At 42.3% G+C, this 25,249-nt stretch overlaps 1 protein-coding gene across 22 annotated transcripts in view; it reads left to right on the forward strand.

The window, feature by feature from the left end:
* MAGI2 (membrane associated guanylate kinase, WW and PDZ domain containing 2) overlaps nt 1-25,249 on the forward strand; it is a 598,802-nt gene that overhangs the window by 103,266 nt on the left and 470,287 nt on the right. For all 22 annotated transcript variants that reach the window (XR_014502057.1, XR_014502058.1, XM_083399289.1 and 19 more), the window contains one exon: nt 24,935-25,051. Coding sequence is in view for 20 of the 22 variants with exons in the window: in XM_083399289.1 (XP_083255415.1) it covers nt 24,935-25,051 (117 nt within the window). In the remaining 2 variants the exon portion in view is untranslated. The remainder of the gene's footprint in view (nt 1-24,934; nt 25,052-25,249) is intronic.

Below are 25,249 nucleotides of genomic sequence, written 5' to 3' on the forward strand. Positions count from 1 at the left end.
CAGCTTTGGCCACTTTGGAAAGGGGATCTCAGGGATGCTGACTCTCCACTTCTGACCTTCCTGTGGAACAGAGCACCTCTGTGGAAACGGAACAGGAGACAGCTATGACTGAACAAACACTGGAACAGGAGGGTACAGCCTAAAACCAGGTACTGGCTTCTCAGATGGGGGTAGACCGATTCCAAAGGATGGTGCACTTGCAATCCCAGTATTCACAAGACAGTCTTGCAAATGACCATGCCCTGCCTTGTCTTTAAGAGCTGGTGGGAGGGTGGGAAACTTGTTGGGACATCTTCATTGCATCTGTTGAGTTCTGAACTTCTTACACTGCTCCATAACTCCTATATTATGACTCCTGAGCACTGTGTTTGCTGCCCAGCCTGTACCGTTAGTTGCCTGGATAAAGACGTCTTTCTTGCTTACAAGTAGGAACCTCTGTCTGTGTTTTGAGCAGAAACCAGGATGCTTAACTCTGTTATTGTCAGCTTTTGTTGAGTTTAAATTATTTTGTTTTGCTACATAAAAATGAAAAGACTTTTTGGGGGAGAAGAAATCAGTAATTAAAGCCGACTCCCTCTTCAGGGGAAGACAATAAGAAGCAATTCAGAGAGGCTATTTAAGGGGCAGGCTGGTAGAAACCTTCCTTTTCAGAAATACATTTAGGCTGCAAATTGCTATCTTACTGAATGGTTTAGAATTGTCTCTGGCTTCTGAACAATTTTACTGTTGTATTGTGTTACTTTTTAAGCGGTTTATTGTTATGGGTTTACTCAGCGCAGTCTTTTGCATATGTGCCACTGGGGTGCAGGTAGATAGTTAAGAGCTTAGGCGGCTTCAGCGGCGGGCGCCAGGCACCCCTCAGAATTCAGCCCTGGGTTTACTGCTATATAGTAGTCAGTCATCAACTTTATTTTACTAGTCAATGGCCTTGACATCTTTCAGATGCACATTCAATATTTCAAGATTTCCACTCCAGATTACAATATAGTAAAAAAACTAAAATAAAACATTAACTTTTTTTTAAAAAAACCCATAGCATCCAGTACAATAAAATTCCAGATTAAACTAAAGAGATGGAAGCAGAGCCTGTGCCTCATGCTGTGGGGCGTGATGGGGAGACGGGACGAAATGAAGAAAATCTTCCCCACTCGTCTGTTCTCATGACCTAGGCTTCCTGACCTTCCCCTACAGCTCCCTGCTCCCCCAGGACTCACAACAATATATTTTATTGTATTAATACACTGTTCACCACTTTGGGGACTTTTGAACCAAAAAGCCACAGCATACCTAATGGTCTGTTTGCTAATAATTTGTCACACTTGTTTGGTGTACAGACAACTTCATGATTCTTCTGTTCATCACAGATGAAGCTGCATTGAATTCTTTCCTCTCTTGATTTTCTAAATCACTCCAGGCTTGAATACAAACTGAAGGGGTTAGACTATGACTCCCAAATAAATTTAAGAAAGCAAAGCTATCATAAAAAGGTGGTTTCCACCCCTTTCTTTTAAGGTTCGCAGCTGTAAAGCTTCCATTTAACAGTGTATTTGTCTTTTGTGTCAAGAACAAGGCAATTTTTCATGATCTCATTCTCTTTTTCTTTCTGAAGTCTTCAGCTTGTTGAGTTCAGCAAGAGCTTAAAAACTGACATTAGTGGTATAAAGCTTGAAGGAGCCAATTGATTTGTAAGCCCAAAGAGCCAAAGGCAAAGTTCTTGACAACATACAACTGCTGAGCCACAGGGTTCTGCTTCTGAAATACTGTCACAGATCATTTCCATTTGCATTGCAAAATGTATAGCAGTAATGCAGATCTTAACAAGCGCTTTGCTTAAAATCCCTACAGCACAAATATATTAAGATTCTTTATAGTTCTTTGGAGAAGCATTATTCAAGAACAGTGTCCTAATGGGAATTAATCACAAACTGTACCCAGACAGAAATATATTTGTCAGTTAAAAGACTGAGGGAGTGTAGTATATGAAACAAAGAGCAGTTGCCAAGTATGCATAGTGATGTGGCTGCCCATTTAAGAATCATAAGGAAAACTGGATCTCATTTGATTGTACAGGTTTTTATAACCTGCTATACCTCCATTGAAGGGATATGGGTGGCGCTATGGGTTAAACCACAAAGCCTAGGGCTTGCCGATCAGAAGGTCGGCAGTTTGAATCCCCGTGACAGGATGAGCTCCCGTTCCTCAGTCCCTGCTCCTGCCAACCTAGCAGTTCAAAAGCACGTCAAAGTGCAAGTAGATAACTAGGTACCACTCTGGCGGGAAGGTAAATGGCATTTCCGTGTGCTGCTCTGGTTCGCCAGAAGTAGATTAGTCATGCTGGCCACATGACCCGGAAGCTGTATGCCGGCTCCCTCGGCCAATAAAGCGAGATGAGCACCACAACCCCAGAGTTGTCCACGACTGGACCTAATGGTCAGGGGTCCCTTTACCTTTATACTTCCATTGAACTCATATTTTACCTTCAAAACAACCCAGTAGGACAGGCTGAGCCAGAGTAACTTCCACTAGGCTTTTCCCAGTGAAATTCATAGTTGAGCAGGGATTTGAATCCATGGCCAGGTCCCTAACATTCTCAATCCAGTACCACCTTGGCTTTCTAAAGGCTGATTCATAGTGAAAAAGCTGGTTATCTGTGGGTCTATCTCATGTGACTTCAGGAGCATATGCTAGAAGGAGTGAGGTTGGCAGAACCAATTATATACTTCTGTCCAGGGGAGAAAAGAACCTCTTTAGTGTGGAAAGGAACTGCATAAATTGGCCTGACCAACATGGTTCCTTCAAGCACACATTGCTAGAACAGTGTGAAATTGCACCAGCATAGTTTTGCACCACTACTTTCACTTTAGATTACTATCTAGGCTTTATCTTGACATGCAGAGATGTCTACAGCACAGGGGGGAATGGAGAAAAAGAGAATGAAAATATATGGAGATAAGTACCTTCACTTGCCAAGATTACGTACAAATTGTTTTATTACTAAGGGGATGAAAAAGCTCTCACAAGTCTAAATTGCAATTAGAAACAATTTAGTTTCCTGCAGCTCTCCCATGAAAGCTTTAAAATAAAAGGTAAATAGGTACAGAAGAGCAAGGTGTTATCTGTAGCACAAGCAGTTTAGGTACAGATTTGTACACAAATAAGTCAGTAAGTGAGAGAGGCTGTTGAAAGATTCATCAATCTTTAAATGTGAGATTGTTCATTTTGTACTCTACTGAGGATTATCTAGTGATTTTCATGTACTAAATCTGGAAAAGTGCCATATGGGTGGTTTCTTTTTTCTAAACCCTGTGAATACAAAGCTAAAAACTGCAGCCAAAACACTGACACATAACAAAGTTATTTATTAAATTGGAAGCTTATATCCATCTACCTGTCTGGGATAATGGAAAAGATTAGTGGTGCATGATGTAATTGTATGTTTTCTTTAATGGTATATCTAGCAAGTGTGGGCTCAACAGTAAATATCTGCAGACAGGAGGCTGACCTAAGTAATGAAATTTGTTTCCCCGGAAATTGAGCACGGCTGTTGTATCAATATAATTCAGGTTAAGAACTTAATTCGTTCCGGAGGTCCGTTCTTAACCTGAAACGGTTCTTAACCTAAAGCACCACTTTAGCTAATGGGGTCTCCTGCTGCCGCTGCACCGCCGCTGCATGATTTCTGTTCTCATCCTGAAGCAAAGTTCTTAACCCGAGGTAATATTTCTGGGTTAGCGGAGTCTGTAACCTGAAGCATATATAACCTGAAGCGTATGTAACCCAAGGTACCACTGTATTAGATTTAACTATGCTTTACTGAAGCAAGCCAACCTCTGGCTATTATTAGTCACAGGTTAGAGTTTCAACATCATGCTAAACTCTAGTTAGTCAATTCTTGAAGTGAAAGCTTCTCTGCTGGAGAAGGAGACAAGAGGGGGATTCCATAAGCCTGATGCTCTCCTTGGCTTACTCCTATATCGGTACGCCATAGTTTATCATTCCATAGATACACAACCTCTTGTTGTGATATGGTTGAACGTCCATATTTGTGTGATTTGTTCTTTCATGTCAGAATGTATGAGTTCTTTCTCAAAGAGAGGGCACAGTTTGTTCCAGCATAAGTAACAAAACAAAATCCTTTGTAGTGTGTACATTTAAAGCTGTCTCATGGAATCTGTTCTTCTGTTGCACTTGGCCACATGAACTTTCCTGTTGTCAGTAAAACCTAGAAAACATGGCACTGAGATTCTGGTTCTGCCACAAGTGAGTGCTCATTTCTCATGAGACAATAGCCACAAGTGAAATTTGAGGTCTTCAAATTAGTGTTGTGCTTTTTAAGAATAGTCATGTCCAACAGCCTTGCATGGTGAGTGGTATGAAAGGCCGTTCTTGGAGTGACTAGAGGGTCACCAGGGAAACAGCCTTATTGAAACCTTCATGCTTATTTAGCCTTGAATCCACATTGGGACCCAAAGTGCAGAACACAGAAAGCTCTTTTGTGCGGCTTTCCAGTAATTCTGTTGCTTGTACATACATAGTTTTCCTTGGCTGGGGCTGCTGTTATTATTCAAGAAAGATAGGCAGCATAATCAACAGAATTTTCAACTGGGAAATATTTAAAGGTCTCTTTTCAGTAATTAACTTACTACTACAAGCTTTGAGCAACAACAAACCATAATTCATTACTTATAGCCTTCATTTTTTAAAAAGAAACTAAAAACCATGAATGTAAAAAATGTGACCGTGATTTAGATTTTTTTTAATCATTGGAAGCTTAAATTATATGTATTTTCTTAGGTTGCTGGATATACTTCTAAATGTATGTCCTAAATTACTAGTAATTTTGTTATAGATCATGGACGTGATCCAGCAGTTCAGCCCCTTCCTAGCAAACCAAGGTTTCATTTTTGTTTTTCAGTGTCCAGTTTGCATTGCATTTTGCAAATAACATCACTCCCATTTGTTCCATTTTGGATGCCAGAGTTTTGGCAGAGTCAGAGATGTATGGAGTCAGGACACCATCTCGTCATGTTGTTTAGGGTATTTTTCATTATGTGCAACTTGAGGATGTGAACAAACAGCTTTATGCTTTGGAGCCTATCACTTGCTCTCTTGATACTTGTTCTTCCTTTCTTGTGAAACTCAGGTTGATTGGACTTCCTATATGGATCCTGAAAGTGAGTGATGTTTCATTGAGGGAAGGAGTCATCCCTATTGAGAGCCAGTGTGGTGTAGTGGTTAAGAGCAGTAGTCACGTAATCTGGGGAACCGTGTTCGCGTCTCCGCTCCTCCACATGCAGCTGCTGGGTGACCTTGGGCCAGTCACACTTCTTTGAAGTCTCTCAGCCCCACTCACCTCACAGAGTGTTTGTTGTGGGGGAGGAAGGGAAAGGAGATTGTTAGCCGCTTTGAGACTCCTAAAGGGGAGTGAAAGGCGGGATATCAAATCCAAACTCCTCTTCTTCTTCTATTGCCTTGAAAAAGGGCAAATTTTAATCCTATGGTTCTGAGAAAATATGGTCCAGTATAAATTTGTGTTTTTCCTTAATAAGGGTAATGGCATCTTAATATAGGGTAGTTTTGCGAGAAGCTAATTATTTAATTTTCAATGTGATTTCTGGCCTGGTTATAAGATGGGTACAGCCTTGGTTGTCTTGAAGGATTGCTTATGCCATGGAATGGAAAGTGGGAGTGTGCCTCTGTTGGTTCTCCTGGACTTCTCAGCAACTTTTAATATCATAAGCCATTATATCTGTCTGGGTGGGGCTTGATTGGCACAGCTTAGTGGTGACTTCAGTCCTTTCTGACAGGACAGACTCAGTCAGTGGCGCTGCAGGACCTGCTCCTTCTCATAGCCTTTGACTTATGGGGTGCTTCAGGGCAGCATCCTATATCCCCCCATTTTTTACTGTCTGTTTAGGATTTTGTTGTCCCACCTTTTGTCATTCTTAATCCCAGAGTGGGTTGTATGAGACCACTGGGGAAAGTCATCCAAAGGTTTGGGTTGTTTTGCCATCTGTATGTGTATGACCCTTAATTCTACCTCACATGTTGATCTGATAATCCTAGGGAGGCTGGCCTATAGCACTTTTGAACTAGAGGAAGTTTTGATATGAGTGACCAAACTTTAAATTAATCCAGACAATATGGAGGTACTATGGGAGGGAAGGCAGTCTGCTCTGGATAGCAGGGTTCAACTAGTTCTGAATGGGGTTGCACTCCTTCTGAAAGCTCAAATGAGCAGTTCATATGTCCTCCTCCACTTGACACTATCAGTAGAACAGGGGTGGGGAACCCTTGAATGCAGGCATAATTAGGCCCATTATGGGTCCCAGTTTGGCCTGTGAAGCCATTTCCCCCAAACTACATTCACCTGCCCCACAGACGTTACAAATGAGGAGCAGGCAGAAACATGACTGCCAGTGCACAATTGGGAGACTTAATATGCACTCCCAGTTGTGCATTAAAAATGGTTGCTTGCTGTTGCTGCCAATCAGCTGATCAGGAATGAGAGCAAGCTGGGAACTTCATTAACAACTCTGTAGTTCAGCAAATTTCAGCAGAAAGTGAAGCTTGAAGCCAGTACCTGTCAGCTGATAGCGCTGAATCCAAGCTCCTTGGGATTGGCTTCTTACTCATTGAAAATGCATTCCACAGAAAAAAAGGCCCACCACAATGAGCATTGGCTGTGAGCCACTCTTCTCACTTATGGCAGCTACTTCTCGTCTCTCACCTGGAGTTGCACCTTGAACAAGTGAGGCCTATCTCAGCTCTCTTCGTAATACATGGTGTCAAAAGTGGATTAATGCTGCCACCAACTTCTAGAACCAGATTCTAAAAGCTGAAAGCAATCCCTGTAGCTCTCAAATCTCTTGAGCAGGCACTAAGAAAATACCTGGAAGAGCATCAGAAGCAGTAAGTGTAGCACAGGAGGGGCCACACCATCCCAGGGTAGGAGAACAACCGGCCAGGGTCTGGTCTTGCCTGCAGCTGGGAGGCACAAATGGCTGACTTGCTCTCTCTGCTGAACCAAAGCTGTGATTGGGGGGAGCAAGTTCTCTTGGGGTACTAATGATGTGAGCTCTTCCATCTTATGCTTAGCCAGTACCCGTGTAAATAAAAACATATATCACAAAGACAGCAGAGTCCCCAGTGGCCTTCATTACAGGGAAACTAAAATTGAGGTTTCTGCAGGCACTATTCAAGTCTCTTACTGCTTGGAGATTGGAGTCTGTGTAGCAGAACATTCTGCTTATACCAGCTGCATTGTTACTATAATCACTTGACTAGTAGGTTGCTCATACATAATATTTATTACTTAGGATTTTTATGTGTCCGGCTCAGTCCAGGCTTAATGAGAAGCCCTGGATTGCTACTGTATGTCTGAGCTCCTGCAGCCTTGGAATTCTCATGGTCCTCCCTTCTGCCGCCTCCTCTTTTGCTTCCAATTCCTTTAACAGCCACAGCTTCCTGTGATACCCAAATTTGTGGAACTATGAATTATTTGAACCATGAGATCAAGCTAGAATCGAATCCTAGGTTCAGATTCTAGCTTGTTCTGAAATCGCAGTATAAACAAGCCAAAGCTTTCAGGGTTAGGGCATCGTGGGGTATTAAAATCAGAAACCTCTGTTTCTGATCGTCTTCCCTGGCATGTGGAGGAAGAGGAAGAGGAAGAGGAGGAAAGAGACGGGAGGGAGAGTGCAGTACTCCGATTCTTACCACAGCTCATTCATGTAATAAGAAACCATGGTTTCTCATTATGTGTGAACTGGGCCTATAAATTTTCTAATCACCAATTTCTAATAAAGACTTCAAACATAAAAGGGGGGAAAACTTAAGGCCGTGTGAGTCAAAAGTTATTTGGAAATTATATTTGGCTTTCGATTTGTGGGGAGAATCATCTTTCTTTGTAATACTCAGGTTCCCTCAAATCTCCAATCAATTATTAAAGCGGCATTCCACACAATGCAATTATTTCTACAACATCACAAGAGAAAAGCTGTATATTTGTTGTGATGACACAATTAATTGTATCTTTTAGGCCTGTATGTCTTTCTCGCTGGAGTAAAAATCCATTCTTGGAACTGTGCCAGAGAGATTTGTAGGCTTGAGTTGAAAATGCATTATAAAAAGAACACTTGTTTTCCTCTAGATGGTACAGCTACTGTTTAGCTGAAGATTTAACTATTTCTACATCCTCATTAATTTCTCCCCACCTCCTTTTCTTTTTCCACCCTCCTCAAAATGTTATTTCCATCTTGCAAAAAAATTATATTCCATAAATTATAGACAGAAATAATGTCATCTAATGTGTATACTCTCAAAGAGGCAGATGCAAAATCACAGGCTAGAGATTAGGTTTTTACAGAGCCTTCCGAAGTTGCTGCAGGTTAAAAAGAGAGAGAGCAAGAATTAAGAATATTGTAAAGGAAAAATGTTTTAAACCTTACAGCATTGCTGGAAAAGAACGTATTTACATCAAAGGGTAACTTAATTATGCCTGACCTAAGGGATTGTTGCCATGTTACTCTTCCAATTATGGTTGGCTGCAACATGGTATAACCCCCCCTCCCCCAGTGCTTACATTTTGGGGGAAATCACATTTCTGCTGTGAACAAAGTAACATTAAAATGTGATTGAGAAATCTTGATGGCTCTCTTTTTGGTGGGGAGAAGGGGGGAGTTAGAACAGCACCTTATTAGATAAATAAAAAAAGTGTGCAAATTAATAATGCGCCTCAGAGCCCTACGTGTTTGTGCGGACGAGAGCCGTTCTGGTGACGGGTTCTGCTCCTCTGGTTCCTGTGTCTTGACCCCCATCCCCTCAACATCCCCTGTTAATACTTTCCATTCCTCAACCTCTCCTTCTCCATCCCATCTTGCTACACCCCTCTCCAGGATCCCAGTAAACAATATACTTCAGAGGTGCTTAGGCCCCATGCAAAGAAGGTGGGAACACTTCTGTATATTGATTAAAAGTTTTGATTCTGAAGATAACGACTGGTAGAAGAAAATCAAATATAAAATACATGTGTGTAGGGATATCGCGGAGTGGACAGTGAGGTCCGGAGGGAGCACACACTCCACCCCGCGATATCCCTACACATGTGTGAACAAAAAACGAAATACAGTGGTGCCCCGCAAGACGAATGCCTCGCAAGACGGAAAACCCGCTAGACGAAAGGGTTTTCCGTTTTGGAGGTGCTTCGCAAAACGAATTTGCTATGGGCTTGCTTCGCAAGACGAAAATGTCTCGCGATTCCTGGGGTTTTTTCCCCCTCCCCCCCTTTCCCCCAAGCCCCTAAGCCGCTTAACAGCTGATCGCTAAGCCGCTTATCAGCTGATCTAAGCCGCTTATCAGCTGATCTAAGCCGCTAATAGCCTTTTAGCAGCTAATCCGCTAATCCCTTAAACCTTTAATAGCCGCTAATAGCCTTTTAGCAGCTAATCCCTTAAGCCTTTAATAGCCGCTAATAGCCGCTAAACCGCTAATAGCGCTAATCCGCTAATGGGCTTGCTTCGCAAGACGAAAAAAACAGCAAGACGAAGAGACTCGCGGAACGGATTCTTTTCGTCTTGCAAGGCACCACTGTATTTATTACCTACTTGTTTGTTCTTTTAATGCATCCATTTCATTGATACAGTGGCAATGTGGGGTATATTTCCTTTACTTGAGGAACGTGTTCTTCCTTCAAGATAGCTTGAAAATACGTGACAGAAACCAAAGAGCAATACTGCTGTTGCTTTTTTTAAGAATAAGAAGTAGCAGCAAAGCCATTCACATTTATGTGTGATATTAATACAACTTGCCCTTTTACATTATATCTTTTAATCAGGAGCACACATGAAAAAAGACAAATATAGTTTCAATTAAACTTTGGCAGTTGATCAAAACAATGTTCTATAAATTTATTCCTTCTTTCAACAAGCTTCATTTTTACAACTTTTATTTCTTAGAACAGTAGGATAAAAAGTGAGTGAGTCAAACTAGGGTATGTTGTTGGTACAGTGAAATATCCAGGGATTAGGGAAGGGCCACCTGTGGTTTAAGTTATTTGGTGCTTCACATACTCTGAAAGACTAGTTTTTGGCTGTTATTTCAGGCCCAATCAAAGCTGGTTTGGCACTAATCCAGAGGCAAGACAATGTCTGGAGGTTTGCTGAGCAGCTGCTGCTGCTGCAGTAATTACATACTTCTATGGAACAATGCTTCTTCATTGTGTACCATAAAGGAGACAATCTAAATAGGTCTGTTAAAACTGCACTGGCCATTTCTACAGCTCAGGTGCCAGCCTTTGCTTTTTCTTTCTGCACCTACATCCAATATACAATTATATCTTGTTAATTGAATGTTTAAACCACCTGGCTTTCACTCCAGCAATTTCAACATAGGTGTCTTTAATCCATGCATAAACAAAATTTCTAACAGCTTTCTGTATATATAATTTTTTCCCTTGCTGAACAGCTGTAATTGTCCCAACTACATCTTTTAAGATAATAACCCTGGTTGTTTATTTTGTAGCTGACATTTGTTTCTGCCACATATACAATTGGATTATCTAGCTTTATACATCTAGGTTGTGCAAAGCTCAGATAAAAACAGCCATAAATTTTGAAGGTCAAATCATGGTGCCATCATAATGCTAGCTTGAAATGTTGTTTGCTTTGTAAACATGTTTTTCAGAGTCTTTGGGGTCAGTATTGATGGCTCTTTCATTCTTGTTTGGGGTTACCAACAGGTTCTACAGCAAATTATTGCAAAAGCAATAGTTATTGATAACGAAAAGCTTCATGGGTTGATATCTGCAAATGCAAGATGAGGCAAAAGAGCAGACCGGGTCATTTTTCCTTTGTCAATTGGAAATATCACTCAAATTTCTGCTCTGAAAGTTTTCGGAAATCTTTGATGAAAAACCCAGGTGCAACAGTGACTTTAAACATTTATTGACAATATTATCACTGTACCATATGTTACAGGACATGGTTTTTAATGCACAGAGATAGAAAAGAAAACGTGTTACTATTAATTCAACAGCCTCCCGATATTTTTATTGTCCCTTGATGTTTCCCACTAGTGTGCTATTTAAATTAAGTAGCAACAACTGTTGAAAATGTCATAAATGCTTAATGAAATGCTTAAGAATATTTATGATCTCTACTGTGAATTAATTTTTAGACAAGTAGAGTGTGGTGCCATATGTCCTAAGGGGTAAACTGAATCCCAGATCATTTCTGTCTTCTCCTGTTGCTGGGTTTCTATGGACAGAGAATGGAGAGCCAGCATAGAGTAGTGATTAGTGTATTAGAATTGGATTGGGAAGACCTTGATTCAGGACCAGCCCAAAACACCTGCGGCAAACCACAAAATGGCGTGTGCACACACACACCATGGAAGAAGGGATCCACATCAGGAACAAGGGGTGAGGATAAAGATCTATATTGGGAACAAGAATAAAGATCTACACCAGGAAGGGTGGGAGACCAGCAGCACCTCCTATACTGTGTGCCAAGAGGTTGCTGTAGACACAGCAGATCTGGCCTCCAAGGAACACACCACAACTGTTGCTTCCATAGCAGGAGCAGGCGATGCATTCCTTGGAATCCAGATCTGCTGCCCTAGGCAGTTGCCTCACCTTGCCTGCTGGGTAGGCTGGCCCTGGTTGCAACCATAACCTTTTGGCAGTGGAGTCACTGTTATTTGCTAAGAGGGACACATTGGCAAAGCCAATCCATTGTTCCTGCTGGCAAGTCCACACAGCCCTGACCTCACCCCTCTCCCTCCCAGTCAGCGGCACCAACTCCACTAGTGGGAGACTATTGCTGCAGCTCCACCCTTCCAGGTAAGTTCATTCTGCCTTGATCTGTATTTCCACTGGCTCTCCATAAAGCTCATGGAATTAGGCACACTCTCAGCCTAACCTTGCCTTTCATGGTTATGCTGATGATAAAATGGAATGCCCTTGTAAATGCCATTGTCAACACTTGCAGAAGAAAGGTGGGATATAAATGTGAAAAATAAATACATTTCAAGCAGCAATCTTGTTTGTTCCTCTATTTCTCATCCGCAAATGCTGTAGCAGTGTTTTCCCTAGAAGCAGAGAACAGCAGTTGGCTTCATTCCATTAGTGTGACTCTTCCGGGGCATCTTCCCTCTGCCCTTGTAAGGCCATGGGACCAAGAGCATTTATTTCTAAGAACAGGCTAATTTTGAGTACTTTGGTTTTAGTCATTTGCATTTGCCAACAGGGCTAATTAGAGGAACACTAGGAGTCTAACACAACCAGAACGTAAGTCTTTTAAAAACACAGAACAGCTGGTTCAAAACTGCTGAACTCCACAAGATTAAGTTAATACAATTTGTCTTTGCCTTGCTGTGTTTTTATGACGACCAGGGTTAAAATCTACCCTTACAACGTTATATAATATTGCTTTTTTGGGTCAGCTAGTATCTGAAATGCTAATTCTGGCTATCTCTTTTTGTTATGAATGTGTACATTTCTGTGCTCCACTGTTAAGATATCCTATTCTACTGGATAAAACACTGCCTAATATTTTATTCCATAAAGTTTATCATGTGACTGCATAAGTAGTAATGGGAATATTACAACAGAAAATATTGCAATAGAAAGCTATTTAAAAATTTACTATATTTTTCATTTTTACATTGATGCATGACTCAACATTGTAAAATATTAGTGCTTATTTAATTGTATTTTGACTGCACCATGTTCATTCTAGGCTAATAAGATTCATGGTGCCAAAAATGGTTTCGGTGGGCTTTCTGAAATGGTAAAAAGGCCATCTGTCTGATTGTTAGGCTGTTTTATTGTGATTTTTATAGGGGCGTTGAAACCATATATAGCAACTGCCTCTTTTTTTAAAACAAAAATATTCCAGATCTATATATTCTGGCTCTACTTGCTGATTCACTTTTAAGTAACATTATTCTGTTACAAGGACATTGCCTAAATATCATTAAGAGTGGGGGTGACTGTGATTACTACAACATCATACTTCAGAATATATTTTACAAATGCTCCCTTCTATATAAATAAAGGGTGCAATCCTATACCTTACTTACATGGGAGTAAGTCTCATTGAATTCAACACGACTTACTACTGAGTTGGCATGAACAGGATTGGTCACACATAGTAAATGTGGGCACGTTTACCCATTTATTACATACATGCTAACTAGGAGCTGCTGCCTACACTCGCACTGCATGCCAACTCTGCCTGCCTGCCACCCACCAACCAGCCCCCCGCTGCCCACCACTCTCCCTTTATACCTGGCCAACCTTTTACACCTTGCCCAAACCCATCAGCCCCTCAATGAACTCCCAACCTCCTCCCCATTCCCTCACAGTTGGCCCAACCCCCCCTCCCCTTGCAGTTTACTGCATAGAAATCCTCCCTTCTGATAAATAGTACTAAATAAACTATAGTTTATTGACTCAAATTAATGTTACTGAATATTTTTGATAATACCATTAAAAATAGATTGTCAAAAAGGTTGGTCTTACATATGATCTTGGCAGCATAAATAGTAATTGCAACTCAATGGAAAACTGCCCAAAATCTTACCCTGGATTCTTGGTAACCAGGGCTGTCTTTAGTAGATGTGGCGCCGGGGTGCAAATATCTGCCCAGCGCCCTCAAATCACCACAGATAGTGTTGGGGTGGCCATAGCTGCACACTACCAGCAATCATAGAATCATAGAATCATAGAGTTGGAAGAGACCACAAGGGCCATCGAGTCCAACCCCCTGCCAAGCAGGAAACACCATCAGAGCACTCCTGACATATGGTTGTCAAGCCTCTGCTTAAAGACCTCCAAAGAAGGAGACTCCACCACACTCCTTGGCAGCAAATTCCACTGTTGAACAGCTCTTACTGTCAGGAAGTTCTTCCTAATGTTTAGGTGGATTCTTCTTTCTTGTAGTTTGGATCCATTGCTCCGTGTCCGCTTCTCTGGAGCAGCAGAAAACAACCTTTCTCCCTCCTCTATGTGACATCCTTTTATATATTTGAACATGGCTATCATATCACCCCTTAACCTCCTCTTCTCCAGGCTAAACATGCCCAGCTCCCTTAGCCGTTCCTCATAAGGCATCGTTTCCAGGCCTTTGACCATTTTGGTTGCCCTCCTCTGGACACGGGGGGGGGGGGCACAACTCTCCCCCATGCCGCTGCGGGAAGCTTGGGAGTGAAGTTGCGCTCCTCCCAAGCCACCTCGGGAGGAGAGTGATCCTCGCAGAGGCTTGGGAGGGAAACTGCGTGCCCGCCTTATGGTTGGCAGGGTGCAGCTGGTGGGTGTGCAGGGAAAGGGGAGGTCACCGGCAAAGCTGCGCAGCTCCCCCACTCGCTGGGGTGCCCCTGAGAGGCCGGCGCCCTGGTGCAACGCACCACTAAGCCCTAAGCATCACAGCTCTGTTGGTAACTGCTCACTCTGGAATAGAGCTATATTGGAGACAAACGGACTTAGATATTTTGACAAGGACTGGAACCTCCAGACTCTTTTTATATTACATACGGCATTCCTTTATAACCTCTACAGCAGAACCATCATTTTCAAGACAAACATCATCACAAGCCTGGTGTACAAACAAACAAACAAACAAACAAACAATCACAATAAAATTGGCACAAAACCAGCTTTTTCATTAAAAGCAGCCAGTTCCCCAAGCTGTTGGAATAAGAAAGTATTTGGCTGCCAGTGGAAGGAAACAAAGAGAGAGCCAGTCTAACTTTCCAAAGTTCCAAAGTCTGGGAGCAGCCACTGATGAATAGCCACATGAGGAGTGTTCAAAAGACAACAAGTCAATTAACCTTGTTACCTGTTTAAAATGGTGCACGTGCATAATGAGGTTCAATTTACTTAGGCAGGTAATTTTTTTGTTTTTAATTTTTTATTTATAATTTTATATATAACAAAAAACACATTTCAATAATCATTCAACAATAGTTCTAACATTTTAAACCTCAACTTCCCTCCTCTTTTCACAGTTCCTTAAAGTTATTTCCATCTTTCCCTTCATATCCCAATTGCCCGAGAGGAAGATGGCGACGGAGACAGCAGCCTAGTCAGACTCCTCCGTTTTTAGTTAAGCTTTTAAGTAGTTTTTAAGTAGTTTTTACGTAGTTTTTTGCCACCTCTTGGTTTTAAACTCAGTTTTAACGTCTTATCGGCTGTTTTATCACCTCCTCGCTTCACTTTGCTTTTAGTTTATTGTTTTATTGTTTTATTGTTTTACTCCCCAATTTGTCGAGGGAGCAGCAACCCCTTACTGATTTATTGGCATTTGGCTGTTGGAGGTTGCCTACTGCAACGAAACATCCCTCCTGCTGGCGGCCGCTATGAGCTCTCCCCCCCCACAAGTTTTAAGTTTGTCGGAGATGCTGGAGAAAAATCTTTAAGCTGCACGAAGAGAAAATCCCCTGTTCAAGGATATTCTCAAGACGAGTGAGATCGGTGGACTGCTTCCAAGATGGCCTCCGTGTAAGGTTCCTCCTTCCAGTTCTCTCTGACCTCTTCTCCCAATTTGGATCTTACAACCACTGGAGTAAGCTATTTACTTTAATTTTGCATTCTGCCAGTCAAGTACTTGCTGGACTCTCCACTGATGTGATGCCAGATTTTAATTAAGTCTGACGAAGGAGGATTGCTTTGGATTGAACGGGGGATGTTGCTGTAGAAATGGCGACAAGGTAAGACGCATCTGCTGGAGTTCATTTCGAACCCTCCCTAAAATTTGTGTTGTGGCTCCCAGCCTTTCAAGTTCAGCCTTTCAAGTTCTTGCTGAAGGTTGCTCCAGGGTGTTGGAGCCCACGCCAGGAGTTCACATTGCCGATAAGCTGCAAAGCCTGCATCGCAAATCAGCTTTAACGAGCAGATAACTGTATCCTTCAGCAGCCTTCGACACACTGGTTTTTTCGCCAGCTCACATTAGGTTATATTTCTATTTTTATTACTTTTATTACCTTTTAGCACCGTTATTTTAAAAGACTCACAATGATGGGCCAAGGCAAACGCCTAAGGGACTGTGACGAGGCTCTGTCCTCCCCAAGAGCCAAACAATTAAAAACCGACCCCCCTGCATCTGGCAAATGGAGTGTCCCCACTGATCACTGCTATAGGGTGAAAACTCAGAACCGTTTTCACCCCCTAATGTCACCAGAAACAACGTCAACACCAGAGGAATTACCTTTACTTTCATCCCAGATTAAAGCTGTGGATGGCAAACTCGGAGGAGGAGGGAGTGCCTCACTGGGGGCGGTGCAGGACGCCGGAGCTGAGGACTGCGCAAGACAAGAACAACATGAACATCTCCACCTTGTGGTCAGAACCCTAAATTGCATATTCAAGAAGATTGATGTGCTATCCTCCCAGTTATGTAACCTTGAACAGAAAATTGATAACCTCTGGCCAAAGTCTGAACCAACTGTAGTTACGGGGGAAATGAAGTGCCAGAGAACCTTACCCTCAATTAAAAAAGGAAGTGGGATCCCTAAATACAAACCAAATCCCGCACTGAAACATCAAGCATTGTCTCTGCAACCTAAGAAAATCTGCCTAAATATCGGGGTAGGGTCAGCAAGGTGGCTCACTCTCAATGGGGTCAAAAAGCATATAAGCAATCTCCTAAACATAGAAATCACACAATGCGATCTCATTGCAGTATTACCTTTGAACCAGCATTTCAGGCAACAGAAAGTGATGCTTGCGTTCTACTCTCCAAGGATCCCTTCAGCTATCATCAGGCAGAAATCACTCTTGGCTAGATACGATATCATCCCAACAAGAGTTTTTATGGATAGCATGATTCATCCCCTCCTACTTGCTGGTTACGACTCGGAGCGGACCCTGTCGGAGAGGCCGGGAGCACCTCGGGACATCGAGCCTCCTTCTCTGGAGGATATCCATCCATTTCGAAACTGGACTTATCCCACGTCCCCACGAGCCTTAAAGGATCCCACTGGCGCAAGTAATTCCCTGACCCCACCGGAGGAAAGAGAGCTTTTAGCCACCTTTGGCGACCTTCCACCGAGGGAACAACAAGAAATAATTGATAGACTAGAAGTACTAAATCATCAGCTCATACACGTCCAGAAGAATGGAAAAGTCCTGTCCACTGTTCAGGACAACCTTGCCAGCTTTTCGGAGTCGTGTTTTAAGGAAATACCTCAGTCCAGCTCCTAAAACCATGCCTCCCCCACTTGTGGGTAAATCCCACCGACGCCTGGTAGAACCAGGTCTTGCCACACAAGTCGGCCTCTCATCCCAACTCTTGATAAACTTTGACTCGCCCTCCAAGAGTCCCCCGCCGAAGAGTGTAACTCAGAGTTCCTCCTACCAAAACAATTCCTTACCATCTAATCCATCAATGCCGGAACTGGAGTCCTCATATTCCCCTGAGCGGCATAGACCCGTCATACAAACGGTACCTGCACGCCGAGCATCCCCAGCACCTTTGCTGGCAGCTGGTCAGGGGAGTGTTCCACCTACATCAAAAAATGGCCCGGTTTTGACTGAAGATCCGGCTGGACATATAAACCAAATGGTTTCATCGGCGACCTTTAGGCCTCGCGGTGGGGCAGCCTCAGCTAATCCAGTGGTGTCTCCCACTGAAGTGTCCGCCTTTGGGTTAGTTAGCGGGAGACCCGTTCTGTCACCCCAGTCAGAATATCTCAATACCAACTTCGAGACCAGGTCCCTTCAGCAGGTGCCTGCTACGCAAAGTAAAATAACTGACTTCTTCGTGGGGCCCGCCCTGCCCCCAAAGGACTCACATCCCTCCCTGAAATGACAGCGAATCGGACTCAACAGGAATTCCCCCCTATCAGTCCTGAGCTGGAATATTGCGGGCTGGAGGGGAAAAAAACTTGACCCAGAATTCCTGGAGTTTATTAACCCATTTCATATCATCTTGTTCCAAGAATCGTGGGAAGTAGAGAAAATTGTCCTAGATGGCTTTGAGCTTCTAGAACTCCCTGCCTGTCCCTCCCTGAAAGGAGGCCGCCCTAAAGGGGGCCTAATAATAGGCATCTCTCTCAACCTTCATTCTAAATTTTCTCTAGTACAGGCCTTACCCCCTTACGCCCTTACCGGGCTGATAGTGGGGGAAAAGATCTCACTCCTAGTCACAAATGTTTATTTGCCTCCTGGGGGTTCCTCTCCTGAACTGGGCTCTAAATGGGGCTCGCTAGAAGATCACTTGCTCTCATGTTATGTTAAGTTTCCCAACACCCCGGCCATAATAGGTGGCGACTTTAATGCCCGCACAGCAGCAAACTGGGATTCGCTGACCAAAGCCAAATGGTGGGTTACCCCAAACCTTGATAATTATGATCTGGAACACATGATGAGGAGATCCTCTAAAGACCACAGAGTAAATGAGGCTGGTGTACTCCTATATCAAATGGCCATCCGTTTAAATCTGGCCCCCTTAAATGGCGCATGTCTCCCTGATATCCCAGGGGAGTTCACTCACCTGAGCGTTAAGTCAAACAGCGTCCTCGATTACCTGTTGGTCTCCAGGGATCTACTTAAGTGTATTTCCACCTTTAAGATTGAGAATGTACAATCCAGTGATCATCTCCCCCTGGTAGCCAAGCTTTCCCTGAACTGGCAGCCAGAGACGGATAGACATGCGACCCAGATGGTAACCAACGAATCTTTCCAAATAAGAGGAATCAAATGGTCGGAGACCCAGGCTCAAAGGTATCAGGAATTCTTTCATAAAGAAATCCTTGGGCCTCATCCCAACATAGGCTCTGCCTCAGATGAGCATAGCATAGTGTTGAATCGCTTCCACCACCATACGACTGTTCTTACGTCCTTCTTCAGGTTACCACCCAAAAATTCAATTCGAAACGAGTATACTCACGGTGCCCCCTGGTACAATTCTCAGTGCAAACAAGCAAGACAGCGCCTTCGTGCTATATATAATGTATATAAGACCTCCGATGCATCTACTCTGCCAGCTAGCTACGCACAAGCCAAGCAAGTTTATAAACGCATGCAAAAAATTGCCAAACGTGAGTGGCAACATAATCGTTGGCAGGCCTTGATTACCGCTTCAAAACCACACAGATCCAGGGAATTCTGGTCTCTGATTAACAGAAGGGTGAGGAAATACCCAAGGGCAGTCATCTCTGCACCGACATGGGAACTATTCCTGAAGAAATGTTTCTCACAAGCAGATGCTCCCTCCGACCATCTGATGCACCTGTTTACCCACCTACCCATTTGGCCTCCCACCGATCCGGACGAAATAGTCAAGCTAATAGCTCAGCTGAAACCGGGCAAAGCCCCTGGGCCCGATCTGATCCCTGCCGAAGCCATTAAACTACACCCAAAATGGTGGGCTGGCATCCTGGCCAAAACCTTCGACGCAATCAACGCCTCTGGTCTCATCCCCAAAATATGGAAGGAGGCCATCATAGTACCAATTCACAAAAAAGGTTCTCCAATGGAGCCGGAAAATTACCGTAACATCAGCCTCCTTTCGATTATAGGGAAAATTTATGCCAGCTTTTTGCTGACTAAACTATTGCGATGGGTAGATGAGACTAACCAGATTGGCCACGAACAAGCAGGGTTCAGAACTAAACGTTCTACAACCGATCATGCGATAGTGCTTTATCATCTGGCACGGAAGTACTCCTCCCCTCCTCGGGGCTACCTCTGTGCGGCCTTTTTAGATCTAAAGGCAGCCTTCGACAGCGTGCCTAGAAACATTCTTTGGGAGAAACTTGCGAAACAGGGCATTGATAGAAGACTCTTATGGCTTATAAGTCAACTCCACGAAGGTACCCTTGCCAGAGTAAGACTCACTCCTGCGGGCGACCTCACAAACCCGATACCAATAAACAAGGGAGTGCGCCAAGGTTGTATATTGGCTCCCTGCCTATTCAACCTATTCATCAGCGACATGCGAGCACCCCTAGTTAACTCATCTCCAAGTACACACGCGCCTAGACTAGCGGATTACCGTTGCCCACTCCTTTTATATGCGGACGACGCAGTAATTCTATCTTTTACACGTGTTGGACTAACCAGAGCTCTGAAGATCTTTGCCACGTATTGTCAACTCAACCAATTAACCATCAACTATGCCAAATCCAAGATTCTGATTTTCTCCAGAAGTCGGAGATTATATAAATGGAAGCTTGGTGGAGCAAAAATAGAGCAAGTCTTAAAATTTCAATACCTAGGAGTTATTTTCCAATACAATCTGGGGTGGAAAGCTCAAATCCAACACCTACTTAATAAGGCCAAAACTCTGTCATATGCGCTCCTCCGATTTTTCTTTTCGGATGGAGCTTTGCATGTTCCCTCGGCCCTAAAGGTGTTCAAGGCAAAAGTGGTGGCTGTGCTTGCTTATGCTGCCCCGCTCTGGGCCGTGTTGACAGATCTTGCACCCCTTGAGACTCTGCAAAACCAATTCCTACGTCGGCTCCTAATGCTCCCTATGTGCGTTAGCAACGCAGCCATGCGACTAGAATTGAAGATCGCATCCTTAGAAACTTGCCTGTGGAAGCAAGTCTTCAATTACTGGTTATCATTGTGGCACAGATTACCAAACCATTACCTTGTCCAATGCCTATGGCAAGATGAATTCTCTAGCCTTTGGTCTAGTAGAATTCATGCCAAACTCTTGAGCTATGGAATCTCTCCCTCAGATTCCCTAAAATTAGATCAAATCACAGCTCAAAGACTGATCCGCCAAAGACTGGACGACATCGACTTACAGCGAAATTATATGCTGGGGGGAGGTGTTTGTTCGCCCCAGAGCATTGGTATCACTTTAACTTACTGCGTCCCATCATACCTTTCCTCCCTTTCGACTGTTGCCCATAGACTGGCCTTCACCAAAGCGAGGTTCAACGTTTTTCCCTCCAATGTCCTGAGACATAGATTCTCAAAGGGCCAAGTCCCCGCCATGTGCGAATGTGATAAGGTGACGCCGGAGTCGCTCCAGCACATTATGTTCTCTTGCCCCTTGTTTAATGTGCTACGGGCAAATTTGCTGGGATCAATCATTCAGAAACTAGTGGGTACCCCTCCACCATTCCACCTTGCCCAAATCTTGCAGGATAAGGATACCCATACGACCCTGAAAGTGGCTAGGTTCCTGGCTGCGGTCCTTACCCAAAAGCGACGCCAAGGAGCACTACAAGCTAATTAAGGTGTAGGATGCCATTCCATCTTACAGTATTTTATTGTTATAGGGGCGTTTTAGCGGCTGTTTATTTCTATTCTTCTTTTTTTTTTTTTTTTCTTTCCCCACGTCCACAAGCTGTTATTTATGTTTTTTCTGTATGGGCCCATGGCCGTAATAAACTTGATTCTGATCTGATTCCCAATTGTCTCAACCTATTCTTTTAATCATCTGCTGCAAGTTTTTACAGTAGTCCTGCTAATGTCTTGATCTGTTTACAATTTGTTGTAAATATTCAATAAAGCATTTCCATTCCTTAATAAAAAGTTTGTTATCTTTATTTCTTATTCTTCCAGTAAGTTTTACCATTTCTGCATATTCCATTAGTTTCTATAGCCTTTCTTCTCTGGTCTTCTATCCATTTTTGGGCAAATATTATTGCGGCTGTAGTTGCATACATAAAAAAGTTTCTATATTGTTTAGGTATCTCTGATCCCACAATCCCCAGAAGAAAAGCTTCTGGGTTCTTTTAAACAAATTTTATCTTTTTCAATTCATTATATATCATTTCCCAGTAAGCTTCAACCTTATTGCAAGACCACCACATATGGGAAAAGGTACCTTCTTTCTCTTTACATTTCCAACACTTATTCAATTTTGATTTGTACAGTTTTGCCAATCTACTAGGTGTTAGGTACCATCCATACAATATTTTCATGTAGTTTTCTCTTAAACCATAACATGCTGTAAATTTATATCTGTCTTCCACATGCCTTGGTAATTGTTTTTTGTGCGATAAAGTCTGAGTAACTTGTAATGTTCATTCCTCAGTCAACTGCTGCTTCCTAGCCTACTAGGGGCATCATAAACTTCCTTGTTTTTTGGCTTGAGAGCTGTACATTTATAGGCCTATATAGTCTTATTTTGTGACAGATTTTGTTTTGGTTCACAGATAATAAGGAATAAATGTTTCACCTTGCTGTTGACACTTGCAGCACTACACAAGAAGTTGCATTTTTCATATGGTCATTATGGTTATGCATAGTTAATGCTTAAGAAAACCATGTTTTTTAAGGCACATGGTACAAGTTGCTGAGTCATAAGCAAAGTATTTTTAGAATCCCAGGGAAAATGAAATTGTTTCACTTCAAATCTCAATATATCAGAGCTCCAGGGCAAGTTGTTCATGGTTGAGATGCAATCAATTATATTCTCAAAGTAAAAGGGGGGAAAAGAAAAGGCATAACATACCAAGTTCTGTTCACGGAGCAGCTATGATAAAATATGAGTAAGCAGAAGTTCACAAGCCATCCCAAATATATTTTATAAGGGCATGTAATAAAAATGTTTTAAGGCTAAGTAATATATCTGCTGTGAGAATAGCAATAGAAAGAGCAATGTTTGTTTTATTACCAGCCTTGAACTGCGAAATAAAACTCAGCAATAATCCCCCATCTGGAACATCTGTGAGTTACAAAAAACCCTACTTTTATAATACCCTGGGCTAAAGAAAATTATAAGCCTTGTTGTGTTTATCTCTTGCCATTTTCTCAGAAATACGAATGATTCTCTCTGGTCTTGGATCTTTTAATGAGTTACAGACTGTTTAATATCCCTTTGTGTGTGTGTCTCTCTCTCTCTCTCTCTCTCTCAATAAAATGTGTCTTATTACAAGCTTTGGAGAAATGGACTAAACTAGAATATACAAGAAATATTATAAAATATTATAAAATACTTTTATAACTGACCCCATATTTAAAATTTTCAAGCAGTGCAGTTTTTAGTTTGACTACGTTTGGATTATATTGGATTTTCTTCCATTATTGTACTATCTGGGGATCGGGAAACTCTGAATTTAGCAGGGGGAAATGGCAGGCTTCAACTTGGATGAGGAGAACATCATGTGAACACTGCAAAAAGGTTTAGACCAACAATTATGAAATATTCAGACAACTCACAGTGCAGGGCAAGGGTGTGTTAAAGACACATGTGGAAATATCTGGGGACCTTATCTGAAGTGAGCAGGCAATGAAAATGGAACTGGCTGTTCCAGTGGCCAAGTGAGAAGAAGGTGGGACTCACAGAGCTTTGATAATTGCAAAGAAGAGAAAATTTCAACAGGTGCGGATTTTCTTTCAAGCCACACCTGCTAAAATTCTCTTTGTGATGCAACTAGTAGGAAAACAGGATTTTAAACTTGGTGCCAGTGTGGCACATGGCGTGCTTACTCATGCCCTTTTCAGTGGTCATAGAAGACATCAGAAAGTTTAAAGTTAGGAATAGACCAGGGTTGGGGAATGGCCTAGTCTGGATACTTGTGGAGATTCATATACAGATGGAATGTACATAATGTGGCAAACATACACGATACCCAGTTTCTCCAAGGTCAAAAGATATGCTTAACAGTACTTAGTTTATTTTTTGGCTGCAATTTTGTTAATGATGATATTGATTCATAGATTTATAATTGCTATATTGATTTGTTAATCATATAATATGACTTTTGCTTTAATTGTGATGTGTTGCTTATTTTTTAAGTTGTTCCTTGGTTCACAGTGTTTTATAGAGTGTAATTGTTTCACTGATAGTTAATTATTCTATATTATTTATGCTGTATTTGTGACATCATGTTATATCATGTTACTATTATTTATTGCTTATTATCTGTGTTTGAATTCATTTGAATGAATAACAGCACAGAAATGTAATCAATGAAATCAAAACATGTCTTTGCGGATTTGGGAACGAAGGGGTTACATGCTGGTGACATACTGTGAAGGAAAGGACATTTCTTCGCTTTTGGCTTGCTCCGGACATAGAGAAAATATATTTAAAAATATATAGTTGCTGATGTCCAAAAAGCGTGTGGACAAAGCATGCTTGAGTCAGGTTCTTCTACTTGACTTTAGGACAGTTGTTCACCGACCCTTATCTCAAGTTCAGGCCATGCTAGGCATAACTAGCCTTGCAGTTGCAACTGTGGAGTTCACCTTCCAGCTAGTCTGAAGGAACTTGGCAGCTTCCCTGCGTGCTCTTTTGCTGTCCTGCTAGGTACTGATGGTGGACTGCAGGGTATTGTTAAGCAGAAATGCTTCTTAAAAACTAACTTTGAGCAGAAATATTAGTGCTGTAATCACTGTGTGAAAGTGATGTATGAGCAGAAATGCCTGCTTGCTGTGCTGACACAGTGGGCCTCTACATTTGGTTCTAGGTCATGTCGTTCACCTGGGTCCCAGGTCATGACACCCCATGTATCATCCTATTTGTGAATAATAATCCAGACTTCAAACCTAAACACCTTGACCCAGTTGGGCAATATCAGCAAAGGAAACCTGCATTCCAATCCTGTTTGTGTGTGCAGTTCCAATTCAGTATCTGTATTTAGATGAGGATGTTCATGTGCTAATGATTACTGTTTAATTAAGCTGCTAATACATAGCCCAGCTAGAAAATTACAATAACACCAACCAGCTGTTTGGCAAATGGTGATGGGTAGCTGTATTTAGTCTCCCTGGCTCACACTTCCCTATAAGGCAGCTGACCCACACCATTTCTAGTTGTCCAACAAGGCTACATGTGCACACACATTTGAATAAAGGTCCCAGTCTCCTTCTTTGGGATCATGGTTATGTGTAATTTAGGATGTCAATAAAGGAAAATGAAATAGTTTGATTCAGTTATAGGTAAAGCCAAATATTTAATTGAAAAGGAGGCAATCTCACACTTCATATTTTATTACTAATCAATATGTGTTTTGCTGACTCTACCAGGAGGCATTGTTGATAAGGATCTCCGTCGCTACCTCAATTTACGGTTCCAGAAGGGTTCAGTGGACCACGAGCTCCAGCAGATCATCAGAGACAATCTCTACCTCCGAACAGTGCCATGTGAGTCCATGTTTTGTTTTGTCATACGAAACTACTGATTCTTATGGATGCAGCGGGTAACAGCAATACTAGGTTGCAGATGAAATAATCTGAAAAATTTAGCATCCATCCAGGCTGATTATTACTGAATTTTTGCATGGAGAGTATCATGAATGAGTAATTTGCAGGCCTTTGCTGGTGTTGAAAATTCTGTTTCAT

The sequence above is a fragment of the Podarcis tiliguerta genome, assembly GCF_965153285.1.
Source record: "Podarcis tiliguerta genome assembly, chromosome: 10".
Classification (NCBI taxonomy): Eukaryota; Metazoa; Chordata; class Lepidosauria; order Squamata; family Lacertidae; genus Podarcis; species Podarcis tiliguerta.